Source organism: Cotesia typhae, unplaced genomic scaffold (genome assembly GCF_013202065.1).
Source record: "Cotesia typhae breed Kobodo isofemale line unplaced genomic scaffold, CoteBio_Ctyphae contig_5, whole genome shotgun sequence".
Taxonomy (NCBI): Eukaryota; Metazoa; Arthropoda; class Insecta; order Hymenoptera; family Braconidae; genus Cotesia; species Cotesia typhae.
Window position 1 is genome coordinate 12,109,729 of NW_027423757.1, and position 17,362 is coordinate 12,127,090.

The 17,362-nt window shown below is 30.9% G+C and overlaps 3 protein-coding genes across 5 annotated transcripts; 2 read left to right on the top strand and 1 right to left on the bottom strand.

Annotated features, from left to right (window-relative positions):
• Positions 1-366: 366 nt before the first annotated feature.
• Positions 367-4,609, top strand: Sec23 (transport protein Sec23). 2 transcript variants are annotated; one of them, XM_074248347.1, is made up of 7 exons: positions 367-560; positions 705-987; positions 1,077-1,163; positions 1,703-3,325; positions 3,708-3,929; positions 4,077-4,097; positions 4,348-4,609. In XM_074248347.1, exons 2-7 carry the CDS (start codon positions 709-711, stop codon positions 4,435-4,437), a joined length of 2,322 nt encoding a protein of 773 aa, XP_074104448.1. In that variant the 5' UTR covers positions 367-560; positions 705-708; the 3' UTR covers positions 4,438-4,609. The 2 variants fall into 2 exon arrangements, with proteins under 2 accessions (XP_074104448.1, XP_074104449.1); XM_074248348.1 differs by lacking the exon at positions 4,077-4,097 and having other exon boundaries at positions 368-560.
• Positions 4,610-5,030: 421 nt separating this feature from the next.
• Positions 5,031-6,548, bottom strand: Elm (calcineurin like EF-hand protein 1 elm). The gene is made up of 4 exons (XM_074248353.1): positions 6,246-6,548; positions 5,921-6,184; positions 5,538-5,631; positions 5,031-5,470 (listed from the first exon to the last, which is right to left on the bottom strand). Exons 1-4 carry the CDS (start codon positions 6,310-6,312, stop codon positions 5,326-5,328), a joined length of 570 nt encoding a protein of 189 aa, XP_074104454.1. The 5' UTR covers positions 6,313-6,548; the 3' UTR covers positions 5,031-5,325.
• Positions 6,549-7,094: 546 nt separating this feature from the next.
• LOC141530947 (uncharacterized) lies at positions 7,095-15,151 on the top strand. 2 transcript variants are annotated; one of them, XM_074248349.1, is made up of 7 exons: positions 7,095-7,429; positions 8,034-8,769; positions 9,531-9,669; positions 9,771-9,889; positions 12,750-12,847; positions 13,482-14,389; positions 15,012-15,151. In XM_074248349.1, exons 2-6 carry the CDS (start codon positions 8,038-8,040, stop codon positions 14,290-14,292), a joined length of 1,899 nt encoding a protein of 632 aa, XP_074104450.1. In that variant the 5' UTR covers positions 7,095-7,429; positions 8,034-8,037; the 3' UTR covers positions 14,293-14,389; positions 15,012-15,151. The 2 variants fall into 2 exon arrangements, with proteins under 2 accessions (XP_074104450.1, XP_074104451.1); XM_074248350.1 differs by having other exon boundaries at positions 8,037-8,769.
• Positions 15,152-17,362: the final 2,211 nt, after the last annotated feature.

Below are 17,362 nucleotides of genomic sequence, written 5' to 3' on the forward strand. Positions count from 1 at the left end.
ATCAATTATTGTTTATAAAAATCCAAACACAATCAATTAACGAATTAACTATATAAAATGCATTGCAAAACAAACAAAACAAATTTGTAGGTTAAAAAAATTTGTTTTTCATTAATTATTCGTATTTTTATCTTAATTAGTTGATTTAAAAAGACGTAATAATATTATGCGAAATTTTTTAAATGTATGAACAATTGTTGAGAATAATTAACTGGGGAAAAAAAAAAAAAGCACAAGTATAATCACATCACATATTTATTTATTTAACGTATTTAAATTTGACAGAATGGAAGTCTTGATGGCGCATGCGCAGTTATTCTCGTCCACGAAAAAGGTGATATTAGTGATGTTGTTCCCATTACATGTAAGTTATCAAAACGTTGTGCAGTGACGTGGCCGATGACGGCTCTGTAAAACATCAACCATTAATTATTAAACGTGAAATAAAATGTTAATTCACAAATTAGATGTGCGCGAATAATTGTTTCTTCAACAAAAAGTCACAAATACTCTTTTAAAAAATAATACAGTAAATTTAAAAATACTTGCACACTATTGAGGTAAGTTTTACTTGTTTAACCTAACCAGTCTGTTGGCATAATTATTTATCATAATCATAAGATAAATAAAACGCGTATTCGTGTCAAATAAATTAACCTTGGATCCATTTTCGGACGACTGATAGTGAAATTTATTCTTTTCAGCAAGATGACCACCTACGAAGACTTTATTCAGCAGAATGAAGACCGAGATGGAGTACGGTTTACCTGGAACGTCTTTCCCTCCTCGAAGGTCGAGGCTACCAGGATGGTCGTACCCCTGGGGACCCTCTATCAGCTGATCAAGGAGCGCCCAGACTTGCCTCCAATTATATACGATCCTGTTTTGTGTACCAGGTCCACGTGCAGGGCTATTCTTAATCCCCTCTGTCAAGTGGACTATCGTGCCAAGCTTTGGGGATGCAACTTTTGCTTCCAAAGGAATCCAGTAAGTTATCCGTCAATTTTTTTTTTTTTTTTTTAATTATTTTAAGACTGAATTCTATTTTACTTAAACATATGATTTTTTATTAATAGTTTCCTCCACAATATGCTGCTATTTCGGAGCAACATCAACCAGCAGAACTCATTCCAATGTTTTCTACAATAGAATATACGATAACGGTAATTATTTTTTTTATACAGTGTTAATTATTGATTAGTTTTAATTTAGCTGTTACTTGACAATTTTTTTATTTTCTTTAACAAAAAAATTATTTGAAAAAAATTGCATTTTTAATTTATTAAAATTTCTACAAGTCCATTTTTGTAATAATTTTTTTTGCTATCATTTATTTGTTAAAGAAAATTAAAAAAATTGTCAAGTGACAGCTAAATTTAATGTCATTAATTATTGACTGAATTTAGCAGACATTTATTAATTTTTTAAGTAAATAAGTTAAAAATAAAAAATGCACATTTAGGGTCAGATTTTTTTTTTTTTAATAAAATGCACATTTTTTAATTCAACTCTGCTAACTTCAGTATTATAAAAATTCCACTTATAGAAGATTGAAAAAATGATACCTGCAATTTTTTAAAAATATTTTTTAATTGTTGAAAAAAAAGAAAATTGTCAATCCTTAAAAAGAATAAAAAATTTTTAATTAAATTCTTAATAAAATTAAATTACAGTAACAATTAATATCAAAATAATTCAACAGAGAGCACAATGCTTACCTCCAATATTTTTACTGGTGGTGGACACCTGCATGGACGAGGAAGAACTCGGAGCGTTAAAAGACTCTCTCCAAATGTCCTTATCATTACTACCACCGAGTGCGCTGATCGGATTGATCACATTCGGAAAAATGGTCCAAGTACACGAACTGGGCTGCGAAGGATGTAGCAAGAGCTACGTCTTTCGCGGAACTAAGGACCTGCAGCCGAAGCAAGTCCAAGACATGCTGGGAATCGGAAGACAAGCTCCAGGCCAAGGTCAGCAGCGAGCCCCAACAGGGCAGCCACTTCCTCCAGCAAACAGGTTCCTGCAACCGGTTCACAAGTGTGACATGAGCTTGACCGATCTCCTGGGAGAGCTGCAACGCGACCCTTGGCCAGTGGGAGTCGGTAAAAGACCCCTGCGGTCAACAGGAGTCGCTCTGGCCGTCGCAACAGGTCTTCTGGAGGCGAGTTATGCCAATACTGGAGCCAGAATAATGATGTTCGTCGGTGGACCCTGCTCTCAAGGTCCCGGACAAGTAGTGACTGACGAGCTCCGGCTGCCGATTCGGTCCCATCATGACATCCACAAGGACAACGCCAAGCACATGAAGAAGGCCACCAAGCACTACGACTCTCTAGCAGCTCGCGCGGCAGCGAACGGTCACATCATCGACATCTACGCCTGCGCTCTGGACCAGACTGGACTCCTGGAGATGCGACAGTGCTGCAATTCCACCGGCGGACACATGATCATGGGGGATTCCTTCAATTCCTCGCTTTTCAAGCAAACTTTCCAGCGAGTCTTCGCCAAGGACGCGAAGAAAGACCTCAAGATGGCGTTCAACGCCACCCTGGAGGTCAAGACCTCCCGAGAGCTCAAAGTTTCCGGAGTAATAGGACCCTGCGTGTCCCTCAACATAAAAGGCCCTTGCGTTGGTGAGCAAGAAGTCGGACTTGGTGGTACTTGTCAGTGGAAGTTCTGCGCCCTGATGCCCTCTACCACCGCCGCAGTATTCTTCGAGGTTGTTAATCAAAACTCAGCCCCGATTCCGCAAGGAGGTCGCGGGTGCATCCAGTTCATCACGCAGTATCAGCACAGCAGCGGCCAGCGCAGAATAAGAGTCACCACCGTCGCCCGTAATTGGGCAGACGCGTCCACGTCGCTGCATCACATCAGCGCGGGCTTTGATCAAGAAGCTGCTGCTGTTCTGATGTCCAGACTGGCTGTGAATCGCGCTGAGAGTGACGATGGACATGATGTTCTCCGCTGGGTCGACAGGATGCTCATCAGATTGTGCCAGAAGTTTGGACAGTATGACAAGGATGATCCCAATAGCTTTAGATTGGCTGAGAATTTTTCTCTTTACCCGCAGTTCATGTACCACTTGCGCAGGTCCCAATTTCTTCAGGTGTTCAATAACTCTCCTGATGAGACCAGCTTTTACAGACACATGCTCATGCGTGAAGACCTTACTAATTCTTTGATCATGGTTCAACCTATTTTGTACAGCTACGGGTTCAATGGTCCCCCGGAACCTGTCTTGCTTGACACTTCCTCGATCCAACCAGACAGAATTTTACTTATGGACACTTTCTTCCAGATTCTTATTTTCCATGGAGAGGTATTTAGTTTATTTTTAATTAATTAAATTTTGCTTTATTAAATAATAAATTTCGTTAAATTGCACTGTACTTTCTCAACTATTAACATTTTTAAAGATATAAGCTCATCCCGACATTACACTGATTAAGAGCTTTCATTCGAGTACCCACATGCATTTTTAATATATTTTTCATATATATTTATATATATAAATATATAAATATATAAAATATATGAAAAATTGATGTGGGTACTCAAATGAAAGGTCTCGATGAATGTAATGTCGGGGTGAGCTTATATCTTTAAAAATGTCAATAGTTCACAAAATACAAGATCATTTCTTAATTAAGTATCTAGAGGTAGAGAATTTTTAAATTTTTAAAAATAATAATTTTTTTTAGACAATAGCACAATGGAGGCAATTAAAGTATCAAGACCAACCAGAATACGAAAACTTCCGTCAATTATTAGCAGCGCCAGTGGACGACGCTGCTGAAATTCTTGCTGGAAGATTCCCAGCTCCGCGTTACATTGATACAGAACAGGGTGGTTCCCAGGCTAGGTTCTTGCTCAGCAAGGTCAACCCTAGTCAGACGCATAACAATATGTACGCTTATGGAGCGGTAAGTTGAAGAGTTTTGATTAATTTAAAAAAATCAATTAGTCTAGTTATCATCACATCAGTCACAGTTCATCTGTGAATGTGAAAGTTTGAAAGTTCTTTTTTTTTAATCATTATTTATTTTTTTCACCACGATCCTGTGAACCAGGGGATGCCGTTGCCAAGCGGGGTGTGTTTTAATTTAAAAATTTTTTTTTTATTTTATTTAATTAATGTCAGTTAACTGGTATGGGGAAATAAAACCGCTTACACCCACTAACTAATTAATCACCATTTACCTGCAGATATCATTTATGTATTTACTTATATTGACGTAATCGCTATTAAGTGATTAGTAAATATTTTAATCAGTTGATTATATTTAATTAAAATTAATTAAACTTGGATGGTTAATTATAAATCTATTTGTTCTCATTCAGGAAAGCGGAGCACCTGTGCTAACTGATGACGTCAGTCTCCAAGTATTCATGGAACACCTCAAAAAATTGGCTGTTTCGTCACAAGCTTAAGCATAAGCCATAGGATCCAATTTTTAAAATAAAAAAAATTAATATTTCTTTTATATATAAATCAATAATATTCAAAACTAATTAATTAGTTAATTAAGTTATAATTATAAATAAATTGCAATTATATTGTCCTTGTATCTGATTCCAAGCAATGAACATCAATTCAATGCGACTTATTTTTTTTTACTTACTCTGGATACATCAAATTTATTATTTGTAATTATAATTAATAATTAATAATATTACAATTCAGATTTATATGTTGTATATTTACAATTGATTTTATTTTTAAATATTCATATTTATTTGTAATAGAAAATTATCAGTTTTTATTGTATGTACTGAAAAAAAATGAGGGCTTTTATAATATATATTATTAAGAGAATAAGTAGAATTTTTTGACAAGTGTATTTATATGATAAAATGGGTTTTTATTAGTTGTGGGTTTAATAATTTGTAGAGAAAAAAAAAATTTTTTTTTAATTGACATTTAATTTAGCACTCAAAAAAATAAGTACAAAGTTCATTTATATTATCTTTTTAACCAAGAGTAATTGTCATAAAAAGTATTGGCCGATAATTATTCGAGTGTGATTGAATGTTTGGTAAAATGAGCTTTAAAAAAAAAAAAAAAAATGATGGTTCAAAAATGAAATATATAAGCAGCCAAATTGAAAAAAATATAAATAATAATTACAATAATTAGCTAAAATTTGATCCATTAATCTCAATTGTTTGAAGACATTTACTACTATGGCATCAGCAGTTTACCCGTCAAATAAATATTTATATATTATTATTATAATATGTCAAGTACTATTTACACTTGGTTAAGCTATGTAGAATTATTTTAATCAATTAAATATAAATATGTATAATAAATTGTTTCTAACTAAGAAAACGTATCGACATCTTTTGCTCGACGTCCGTCCTTTCGAGTACTTTGCAAAACTCCTCAAATGAGATCATGTTGTCACCGTTTTCGTCCGCTTCTACTATTGTTCTTTCTACAATACTATTGAGTTGTTCTTCACTGTAATTTTATTATTAATTATTAATTAATACGTAAATAATTATTAGTAATAAAGTTTTTATTTTACCTTATATTGGCGCCGACCATCATGTGTAAAATGGCCAAGAGTTCATCTTTGGAGATCATTTCATCGTTATCTAAGTCATACATTTTAAAAGCGACTGAAAATATAAATAATTATCAATTGTCATAATAAATATTTATGAAAATTAATTTAGTCGACATTTAAAATTTAAAAAACTTTTTTTTTATTGAAAAAATTATTCAAAAAAATCAAAAAAAAAAAAAAAATTTCATTTGTAGAAAATTAAAAAAATTATTTGTGTAATTTTTTAAAAATATTTTTTTAGTTTTTATTTAATTAATAAAAAAAAAATTAAAAATTGTTAAACGTCGGCTAACTTTAGTATTATTTAATTTTAACATAAAAAATAATAAAAAAATTCTTACATCTCAATTTTTCTTGTCTAGAGTTCAACCTATTAGGACTGTGTTTTTTGATAGGCCTAAACAGAGCAAGGACTTGCATAAATTGCAAAAAATTAACCCGGTCATTGCCGCTCTCCTCAAAAAAAGCATTGACAATCCTTTCACCAAGAGGATTAATTGCAAGTTCAGGAATCCTCAGAAAATCCTCCCGACTGAGAGTTCCACAGTCGCCCCGGTCTAGGCTCGTAAATCTGCTGTACAGCCGTTCGATTTGGTTCGGAGTGACTGAGAATAAAAATAAAAAATGTCACTGGCAATAAATAACAAAATTATCGACAAAACTTACATCCAGTAGCTTCTTGAATCTGAGCGATCTCTTCTTCACGCAAAAGCAGACTTGATTTGTTCCCCATTATCGTACGCCGTATTTCCTCTAAATATATTAAATGATTGCAGACTAACAATGGTGAATATACTGCCGCTAAATCACGATATTCACCAACACTTTTTATTAAATTAATATTCACTCCTTAGCGTATACATTATCATTTAATGATGAGGGCAAAGTACGCTTAAATAATTTTACTAGCAGCTTACTATACAAATCAATTTTCGTGTGACAGCTGATAGGTTAGGCCCCCATTACAATTTACAATCAACGTACATGTATACAAGCATACAAACACACTTCTTTACTTTGAAGTCGCGGCCATTTTGGTTCAGTGCCGAATTAACCAGTAGCGTCCCCTGAGCTGTCATTTTTGAATTTATTTCCAACGTACTAACATTATTAAATAAAACTGAAGTTGACAGACATTAAAAATTATTTTAAAATTTTATAATAATGCAATTATTATAAAAAAAATTTAATTAAAAAATTCCACATGTGAAAATTAATAAAAATTACAAATGAAAATTTTTTTATTGTAATTAATTTGTTAAAATAATTTTTAAAATTGACAGCTGACCGTTAACTTCAGTATTATAACATTAATAATAAACTTCCAGTTCCCGGGTCCTGAAAAAGCTCTTAAAAACTTAAAAATAAATTAACTGATAAATTTTTTATCAAAACTAACCAACCAGGAGTCAAGTTCCCTGGCGACGTGATTGATTATTTCAAGGTCAGGGTTTGTTATTTAAATTTTTTTGCTCGAGGAAAAATTAACTTGGAGCGGGGGCTCCCGATTGTGTCTTCGGTCATTCATAACAATGGCGGCATTGAAAGCAAGTGTTTGCTGATGATGTCTTGTGTCTTGTGTGTGACTTGTTACTGATTCTAATAATATTTTATTGAAAGCTGCTCTACATCTGTATGGATACTCAATCTATGGATATTAATAGCTGTTATTAAAACAACCGGGAGTTTAGTCTGGTAATATTTAATATTTTATACTGAGCACACATCTGCGTGCGTGCTAATACACATACAGATTTAATGCTGAATTATTCCTAAGCAAGTTTGTTTGGATATATACCTATAATAACAAGTGCCTTAATTCGTTTACATCTTCACGTTCTGGAGGAGAGGTAAGACCTGTTTTGTTTGTTATTATTCAACGATACTCTAGTCACTAGACACCTGATTTTTTTTTAGTTTTATTTCTAATAAAGAATTTAATTCATTCTGGGTGAACAAAAATTTTACTCTAATTTTTTTGGTACTAATTTATTTTATAATAAACCGTTCAACAATTTTTGATTTTTTTTTATTAATTAAATTATGACAAAAAAATTTTTTTTTTTAATTTCACGTGTAATTTTTTAAATTTTCTACATGTGAATTTTTTTTTTTAATTTTTAAAAAATTATTTTTCAATAAAATAAATTATTAAAATTTTAAGATGTCAGCTAAATTAATTTTTGTATTTATTTTTAATAATAATGAAATTGAGAAACATCTGATTATTTTAAAAAATTTTTTTACTGTTAAATTATTGCAAAAAAAAATTTATTTAAAAAATTTCATATTTAAAAGCTAAATAAATTATAAATTATTTTTTTGACATAATTTATTGCTCAAGAAAAATAAAAAAAATTGTCAATTTTATAAAAATTAAATTAGTCGACTTGTAAAAATTTTTTTTATTGAATTTTGTTGATTTTCAATAAATAAATTATAATTCTTCAACAGCAGAATGGAAAGCATGTCATCTAGACGACCAGACAAAACATCAAGCTCGTCCAGGAGGCACCGTAAGCGAGGAAACAAGAAAAACCATGTGACCAAGGTCGACAATTGGTGCAGCGATAACACTACGGAGATCAGCGAGCCCATGATCAACCCGGGAGTTGATTACGCGCCGATGTTTTGGCAGCAACCAGCAGCAACGGTTGCTCCGCATGTGGCACCAATGCGCAACGGCCAGAGACTCTTCACGACGATGTCTGACCCGAGTGTTTGTGGCTACTCGACGGTGCCCGTCGCCTACGCGATGGAGCCGGTCTCGATGCCGCCAATCTACCCGCTGTACAGGCCAGTTCCGCAGACCAACTACCGACCACCCAGAGGAAGGCCCAGGAGAAACATTCCCCAGCATCAAGGTCATTCACAGTCTCACCAGGGTATCAGTAACATCAGTAGCGTGAATAACGTTGCCAATGGCTACTCGAGTCTCCAGGAAAACAGGACCAGCTACTCGACTTTATATCAGAATGGAGACTACACTTCACTGCCTCCTTCTGCGAACAATCATATTGTTGCTGAGAGTGATGACTTGAACTCTGAGCACAGGAGGTACTCAGATCCTGGGCTAGGTCCTACTGATCTGCCGCCGTATACTGACAGTGAAGACTCTGACTCTGGTGGTAGTTCCAGTTCTGTTACGACTGTTGAGAAAAATAAACTTGTTTTGTCTTTGGTTGAGCAGGTAATTTTTTTTTCTTTTTAATATAATACAATAAGTAAGGATATTTGTTTTGAATCTTCAGAAAAAAAAAAATAATAATAATAATAATAATAATAATAATATATATTATTCAGAGAATTGAGAGACGAGCTCATCCCGACATTACACTCATCGAGACCTTTCATTTGAGTACCCACATCAATTTTTCATATATTTATATATATTATATATATGTATATATGAAAAATATATAAAAATGCATGTGGGTACTCAAATGAAAGCTCTTGATGAGTGTAACTTCAGAATGAGCTTATATTTTTAAAAATATCAATATTTAAGAAAGTACACTGCAATTTAACAAGTCATTATTTAATAAAGCAAAATTTTATTTATTTATAGTTCGAAATTATAATAATTGTAATTACAGTTCTTTTTCTCTAATTCTCTATTTCAATCCTTATTATTATCATAATTTTTTTTTTTTTTTTTTTCATACTTCCATATCTTATGTCACACTTATTTCATTGTAAACATATAATACATGACAATAGAACAACTAAATTCAATAATTAAACTCATTTTATGGTAAATTATCTTCTCAGGTCAAGCATAATACCCTATTATAGTACTTGAGTATAATAATAAAACCTCAGTACTAATTACAAATAAATGTTATAAAATTTATTTCCATTGAATCGTAGAAACTTAAAAATATTCTATTTGTAATAGAATATTAATTGCAAAATTAGCAAAAATATTTAAATAATTGTTGATATTTACAGATGACTACACTACGAGAAGCAAATAGCCAGATGTTTGAACAACTTAACGAAACAAAATTGGCATTAGAAAACGTAACTACGGAATTAGCTGAAATAAAACAAAACTCTTCTTCGGATTATCAGCCAGGAATGTTATCAGGTACTTGAAATAATTACTCATTATATATTTAACAAAATAATAAATATTTATTATTTGTCTATTCAAAAGCTAAGGGTAAATTATAAATATTTATTTTTTAGAAATTATTAGCGAGATTCGACAAGCGAATAAGGCGCTAAATGAAACAATTGATGCGAGAATAAAGTTGATAGTTGAAGAGAAAACCCGACAAAAACTACTAGAGCTTGACGACCTCAAGGTAAGATCAAATTATACTCATTAAAACCGTCACGACTCGGCTCGGGCTCCAACTATTCATTCTTCACATAATACTTACCAAGTCTGCTGTATTTTTTTTTTTTTTACTTTCCTGATTATTATTACCCTTCACGAATAATACTATCCACCGCAGCCGAGAAATCCGATCCTCACATCTTCCTGTTTGATACCTGGAGACCAATACCCAGCAGAGGCTTTAAAAAATGTAAATAAACCTCGATCGGGAAATGTGATTTGGGAAAAGACGGAAAAGGATGAAGAGGCTAATATCAATGTTTTTTTAAAAGTTTCCACGCGAGTCCATTAACCATAAAACCTAAGACAAGAGTTGTAAAGCTCACTATCTCACAGCTTGCCTCTCCAGGCTTGGTCATCCATCTGATGTTTGCTCTTGATTCGTGTGCTCTGTTTGATCAGGACCACGCCAGGTGATATATTTCTCTGGCTTGTTCTTTGTTGATTATCGTAAACATGCAAATTTTACGTAACAGCTATTATATTTTTTTTTTATTTTAAAATTCATTACATAATTATTTATATTATTAAGAGAATAAGTAGAATTTTTTGGCCAGTGTATTTATATGATACAATGGGTTTTTATGGTTAAATTTAATCATTCTCACCAATTTATTATGATAAGTATTTAGGTTACATTCGAAAATGCTCTATCTCTAAATACATAATTAAGAAATGACCTTGTATCTTGTAAACTATTGACATTTTTTAAGATATAAGCTCATCCCGATGTTACACTCATCAAGACCTTTCATTTGAGTACCCACATCAATTTTTCATATATTTATATATTTTATATAATATATATATATATATATATGAAAAATATATGAAAATGCATGTGGGTATTTAAATGAAAGCTCTTGATGAGTGTAACATCGGGATAAGCTTATATTTTTGAAAATGTCAATATTTAAGAAAGTACAGTGCAATTTAACAAGTCATTATTTAATAAAAAAAAATTTTATTTATTTGACTGCCAGGTTGCTAGTTTATATAAGTACTATAATTACTTTTTATTTTAAATTCAAGATTTTTTCAAGCGAGTACAAATAAAATTCATTTAAAGTTTTAAATTAAAATTTTAGGTGTAATTTTATACATTTTTTTTGTACGTATAAAAGAATTAAATTACACACAACACAGTATATAAAATAATAATTAGGAATAATGAAGGTAAAAATATTATTATTTGCCGACTAGCAAAGAGTTTGCATAGAAATTAGTTAGCTCGCTGTAAATTATCGTGCGCTGCATCCTTGATGAATTTCACAAGAGTTATATCTGGCTGCAGAAATACTAGATATATATGTATATATATTCTTATCTTCCGTGCAAAGCATCTTCTGCATATAAATGTACCGACGTTTAAAAACTTAGATACCACTCTACTCAAGAGATTCCTCGTTTTACGGAGGCGTAAAATGTGCGTGTGCTTGATAATTAATTCCTCGAGTTTAGAGTTCTAGGTAGGATTCACAAGGTATGCTTCGAACTTCCAAGGATTCATCTTTTAGTACGTCCTATGTTAGCTTAATATATTATTATTTATAATATTAATATATTAAACATACGACTTGTTTTTCATAATATACTACAATGTTCATAATATTCTACAACGTCGCAGTTTATTGCGACATCGGTATATCAACTCTTTCATCATCGATCAAACATCAAACAATAAATACATCTTAAAAATGAAACGACAATGACTGATGACAAAATATTGTATTTATTTATAACAATTGCATTGTATATTTTTTAAAAATTTATTTTTAACAAAATTATTAATGTTACAATAAAAATTTTATTTAAAATTTTTAATAATTTTTCAGCTGAAGAAATAAAATTTTATTCTAATTAAAAAAAAAATTATCTTGAAATTTATAATTCAAAAATTGAATTTATTAGTTGATTTTTTTTTTTTTTTAATTAAAATAAAATTGCAAGTGTCAATAACTGGGTCTTTTACCTTAAAAAATTTTTTTTTCAACAAAATTACAAATAAAATATTTTTTTTTAAACAAAAAAGTTACAAAAAACAATTTTTTATGTCTTCAGTTAAAAAATAAAATTATTAAAAATTTCCAAATAAATTTTTTGTCATAAAAATGCGATTTTTTTTTTTTAATAAATTTTTTCTCAGTGTAACGAAGCCTAAAATATAAAATTTCGTAAGTCAAATAGCAACTGGCATTCAATTGACTAGAGATGACTGTATTATTGATGGATTAAAAAGCCGTGCATAAGTGATCTGATTACGTCTTAGGGGCGTCGGCCAACCCTAATATAATATAATGGCATACCACTGAGGTAGACTAGATTGTAATGTACGTGTACACATAGGAAGTAACGGTGGTTTTAAAAGTTATTGGGTTTCACGTGGGGTGATGCGTGCACGCGATTACTGATACCGATAAAAAAAGACGGAGATCCCGGCGAGGTCAAAGGTTTCTGCTCGTGCAAACGAGATAGAGGATAGAGAATAGAGCAGAAGCACTTAGCGACTGTCAGAGCCTCTCCCTCGACCTCTTTCCACTCGGTCTTCTCGGGTTTCAACCTTCCATTAGCCTCATCAACCGTAGCGTAGCAATGGCCGACCAGTATCCGCCATAAGCGCATAGACGTAATTTCCTAATTGAACCTCTGGATGATGTTCCATGCCGGCTAAAATGTCCGTAAGAGTTATTTTTTTGCTCACTTATCCAGATAATTTTTTTTCTGCCGCCTCCTCCTGCTCCTCAGTCCTCCTCGACATATTCAGAGACATGGGTGGATTTAATTGTTTTGTTTAATTACTTTTTTTAACGGACAATTGATCTTAGGAACAACTGGCCCAAATGACTGAGCAAAAGGCCAAAGGAGACAGACGAATTGCCATCTTGGAGGAGGAGGTTGCTAGTTTTAAAATTAATGCTTCCAAGTAAGTATTTTTATTGTGTAATTATTTTTTCTTTTTATCTGGAGTATGCTCGCTCTAATTGTACAATGACTAATTTATAATTATTATATTAAATTTAATAAGGGGTGATGGGTAGTAGTGACCTGGAGATCTTTGGAGATTTTGACTTTTTATTATTTGTTCAATAATTTTTTTTTTTTTATAAAATAATGAAAAATAAAAAAAAAAATCAGGATAAATAATTTTTGTTGTTTTAAATTATAAATAATCACAAAAAAATTATATTATAAATTTTAAATAATTAAAAATTAAAAATATCTTGGATTAAAAAAATTGTATTACTTCTGACATTTAAATTACAAATATGAGTCATTTTTAAAATTTGAATTTAAGCAAAATGATTTTTAATAGTCACTATTAATAATTTAAAAAAAATTATGTCACTATTCTATACGTTGATTTTTTTTTAGTAAGGCAAAATAAAATTGCAAGTATCAATAACTGGGTTTTCTACCTTAATATTATTAATTTAGACCTGAGCTATGAATATAAATAATGAAAAATAAAAATTTCCAAGATTAAATAAATATTAAAGGTGGTTGGTATAATTAATAAGCTAATAAATGTATAATGCTTGATAACATTGCTTTGGTAGCATCGTGGGTCATGAGATCGCAGCCTTTGAAGAAGAAGCCCTGGCTCTTCGACGGGAGCTCCAGGAAGCGAGGGCAAAAAACGCCGAGAATCAAGAGGCTAAGTGCGTAGAAGCATCATCGATAGCAAAAGCTATCAAGCTTTTATCTTTCGAAACACCCTGTATAACCAGCACCCCCGTGCGTACCAACTTCCACGAGCCGAAGAGCTCAAGCTCCATTCCAGCCTCAGCCTCATCTTCTTCCTCGACTTCGACCGTCTCGTCCCCCTCACCTCTGTCCCCCTCCGACTCGTCGAGGAATTTGGACCAGGTCGACCAAGACTGGCAGTGGAAGAAGTTCCCTGGTCCTGATACCGAGCTGCTTGCGGATCCGGCGCCGTTGACCGACGGAAGAACCAAAGAAAAAGAGTCTGATGGAAATAATTACTGGAAAAATAGAGGCTCTGACGCTTCCATGCGGCCAGATGAAAGAGAAGCCTTTGAGAGACTGCTCCACTTCCACTTTGAAAGAGACTCGGTTCCTGCGAATAGTTTTCAACGCTCAGCAGTCGTCAGACGCAAGAGCGACGTCACGAATAACTCGAGAAAAGCGTCCCAGTTTTCCTGCTTCAGGGCCGCTTCTACCAATTCAATTCCTCTGGAGAAGGAAGAGTCTGAAGACAAAAATCAAGAAAATGGTGTGGAAGTTCCGGACGTCGTGGTGGTTCCTGGAAAATCAGTGGTACCTAAAAATTTGTGCTCGACGAGAATCCCGAATTCCAGTGTCCTCAAAGCACCCTCACGCGCCACTTTTACCACCGCCTATATTTAGGTTACGTACGGGGCCACTCAATATACAATTCAATATTTATTGTGCCATCACAAACTGGGGCTTCATTGTTTGGGGTTTACTTCTGTACAAACTTCACGTAGGTCCATCATCTGCTCATTTTTCATTTCGCTTGCATAACTAGTTACACGCTCGACAGCTTTTATAGTCGTTGGTTTTATTTTATTTCCTAATTATGTATTTAATTAACAATTTTAGATTATATTACACGGAAAAATGAGAATTTAATTTTTATTTTAGTCTAGGTAAAATTTTATTTTATTTTTTTTAATTTTAAAAGTCTAATATAATAATTTTTTTATTAACTTTTAATAAATATTTATTTAAAACACTTTTTGGATTTTTAAATAAAAAGTAAGAGTAAAAATACATTCTTTTTTTTTTTTTAAATTTAAATTAAAAATTATTAACTAGCAACCTAGTTAATATTAATAGAAATTTGTAATTTTTAAATAAATATTTTCTTATTTATTAAAAATTAAAAAATAATTTCTTAAATTATTTTAAAATAAATTTTAAATTAAAAAAATTAAATTTAAAAATTTTTCCGTGTATCTTCACTATCATCACTAATTTCATTAAATTAAATTCATTTCTTCTCAAATTTTTTTTCCCATCAAACCTGTCAATAATCAACTCATCTCCTCACTAACATCTAAACCAAATTTAGAACCACGTACTCTCTTTTTTGTATTTTCTAGCCAGCAGCATGGCTTTGCTCTTAACTATTCGCTTTGCTTGCTTCTAAAGAAAATCTTACAAACGTTTCTTTCGACCGATTATTAGACGAGGATTAAGGGAAGAAAGAGAGGAAAAGAAGGTAACCGGAAACGTGATTTATCAGACTGGAGAAACTGGTGGCGGCAATGCGTAAAAAGGTGATCATTTCAACATCTGAGTATCATCAACATGTTGATCATTCAGCAGACGTAGTAGACTCCGTAAGCTCAGCTCAGAACAACGCTGCTGATAAAGATAACGATGACAACATAGACAACACCGATGATAGCGAGTCCGGGCATTCTACTTACAGCAACAACGACTCGACAATCAGCAGCAGTGTCAGCATCGGCGGTCCAGTTACAGATCTTTAGAATTAATAAAATATTTTCATACCGAATCGTTATTTTTTAAAGAAAATCATCGACTAAATATTTTTTATTTATTTATAAATAATAATTAATTAATAATAAGGAGGGCATTTATTTTTAAATTTATTTTTTAGACCAATGATTGCCTCAATCGCACGAAGGTAGTAGTTTTAATAACAATAGAGCCAAATAATTGATTAATTAATTAAATAATGTATATAAATTATCATTTTTTTAAATAATGTATGACCTGAATCAACTCAGCTAATTTCAATGATTATTTATTTTTTATTTAAATAATTATTAACAATATTAAGTAGTTATTGTAGAAATAATAATGTTAAAAATATTACCTCGTTATTTATCGTCACGAGTATTTGTTTTTATCACTCACTGATGAATACGCATCCGATAAGAATTATATAAAAAATCTTTTTATTATTTGATAAGCTGGATGCGTGTATGATTCACTGTAAAATAATTTTTTTAATAATTATTTTTAAATGGTAAGTATTTACAAGTGGGTCAACCATTTACATTTTCATTTTTTTAAATGAAATTTCTATTTGATTTTATTGATAATTTTTTTTTTTTTTTAATTGTTTGTTTTATTGTGTACTTATCAAAAAAAAAAAAATATATATATATATATATAAAAATATAAAAAAAAAAAAATAATAATAAAATATAAATTTTATCCAAAAACATGAAAGCCAAAATTTTTTCCAATTTTTGAAGGTAAAAGAAGATATTGAAATTTTTTTTTCATGGCATTTTTATCATAAATGCGCTGTTAAAAAAAAAAAAAAAAAAAAAAAAAAAAACAGAATTTAAAAAAATTAAAAAATGTTAATTTTTCACCTAATTATGGCCCAAAATAGGTTTGACCCCCTTGTAAATAATTATTCTAAAATTAAGGCGACGTTTTTTTATAAATTGTTAATCTAGAACTCGAAAAAAAAAATTTATAAATATAAATATTCGACCTCAATAACTAAACGTGTTAATTGCAGTAAGAATAAATAATACCAAGTGAGCTTATTTAAATGATAGCAATAATTTACACAATTTAAATAGACTTAAATGTGCTCAGCACACGACATTATTCAATATACGCAATACAATTAATGTAATATATATTTAAAATTTTTATTAATTGTTCGAGCTTTATTTGAATTACGCGGCCTTTTTTAACAATTAAAAACAATTTGTAACAAAAAATTCAGCGTAATTTATTGTTATAAATATAAAAAATATTTAATTGGTCAATACTTTTGCTCACTAATAGCTGCAGATAGATTGAACGATAAAATAATTATTTGTTTGATAATAAATAAAAAAGTGCCATTATATAAATAAAAAAATATTCATTGATATAAATATATATATAATATAATAGTACATATTTATATAACTTTTAAAACATTTATCGAGTAAATATGATTAATGTATAAACTCAACACACGGCTTTAAAATAATAATTACCGAGTAAATGAAATTTTAAACAATATTTATTATTATTTTATTTACCAGCGAGTACTTAAGCTGTTGTCTTTTCTCTTTAATTTAGATTTGTAAATATTTAGCTCCTCTATTAATACTATATCAATAAATACACAGAATTTTAATAAATATATACAAATAAAAATAATAAAAATAGTTATGTTAATATTTATTAAAATCTGAAAATGTATACTTAATTATTTATATAGACAGAAATTTTTCGGTGAGTGTATAAATATAAAACACATAAATATTTTTTTAGTCGTTATCAATAAAGTGGCTATAGCTATTACTTGAGTAGATAAAGTGTTATTCTTAAATATGGATCTTTGTTATTTTCTACTCTGTCTCCAATCTTTGTCTTTCTGAAAACTGAAATAAAAATCCAGGGTATGGTTTATCAATAATTAATATTTTTAATTTGTAATTATTATTATATTTTTGTGTAGTATTTAATA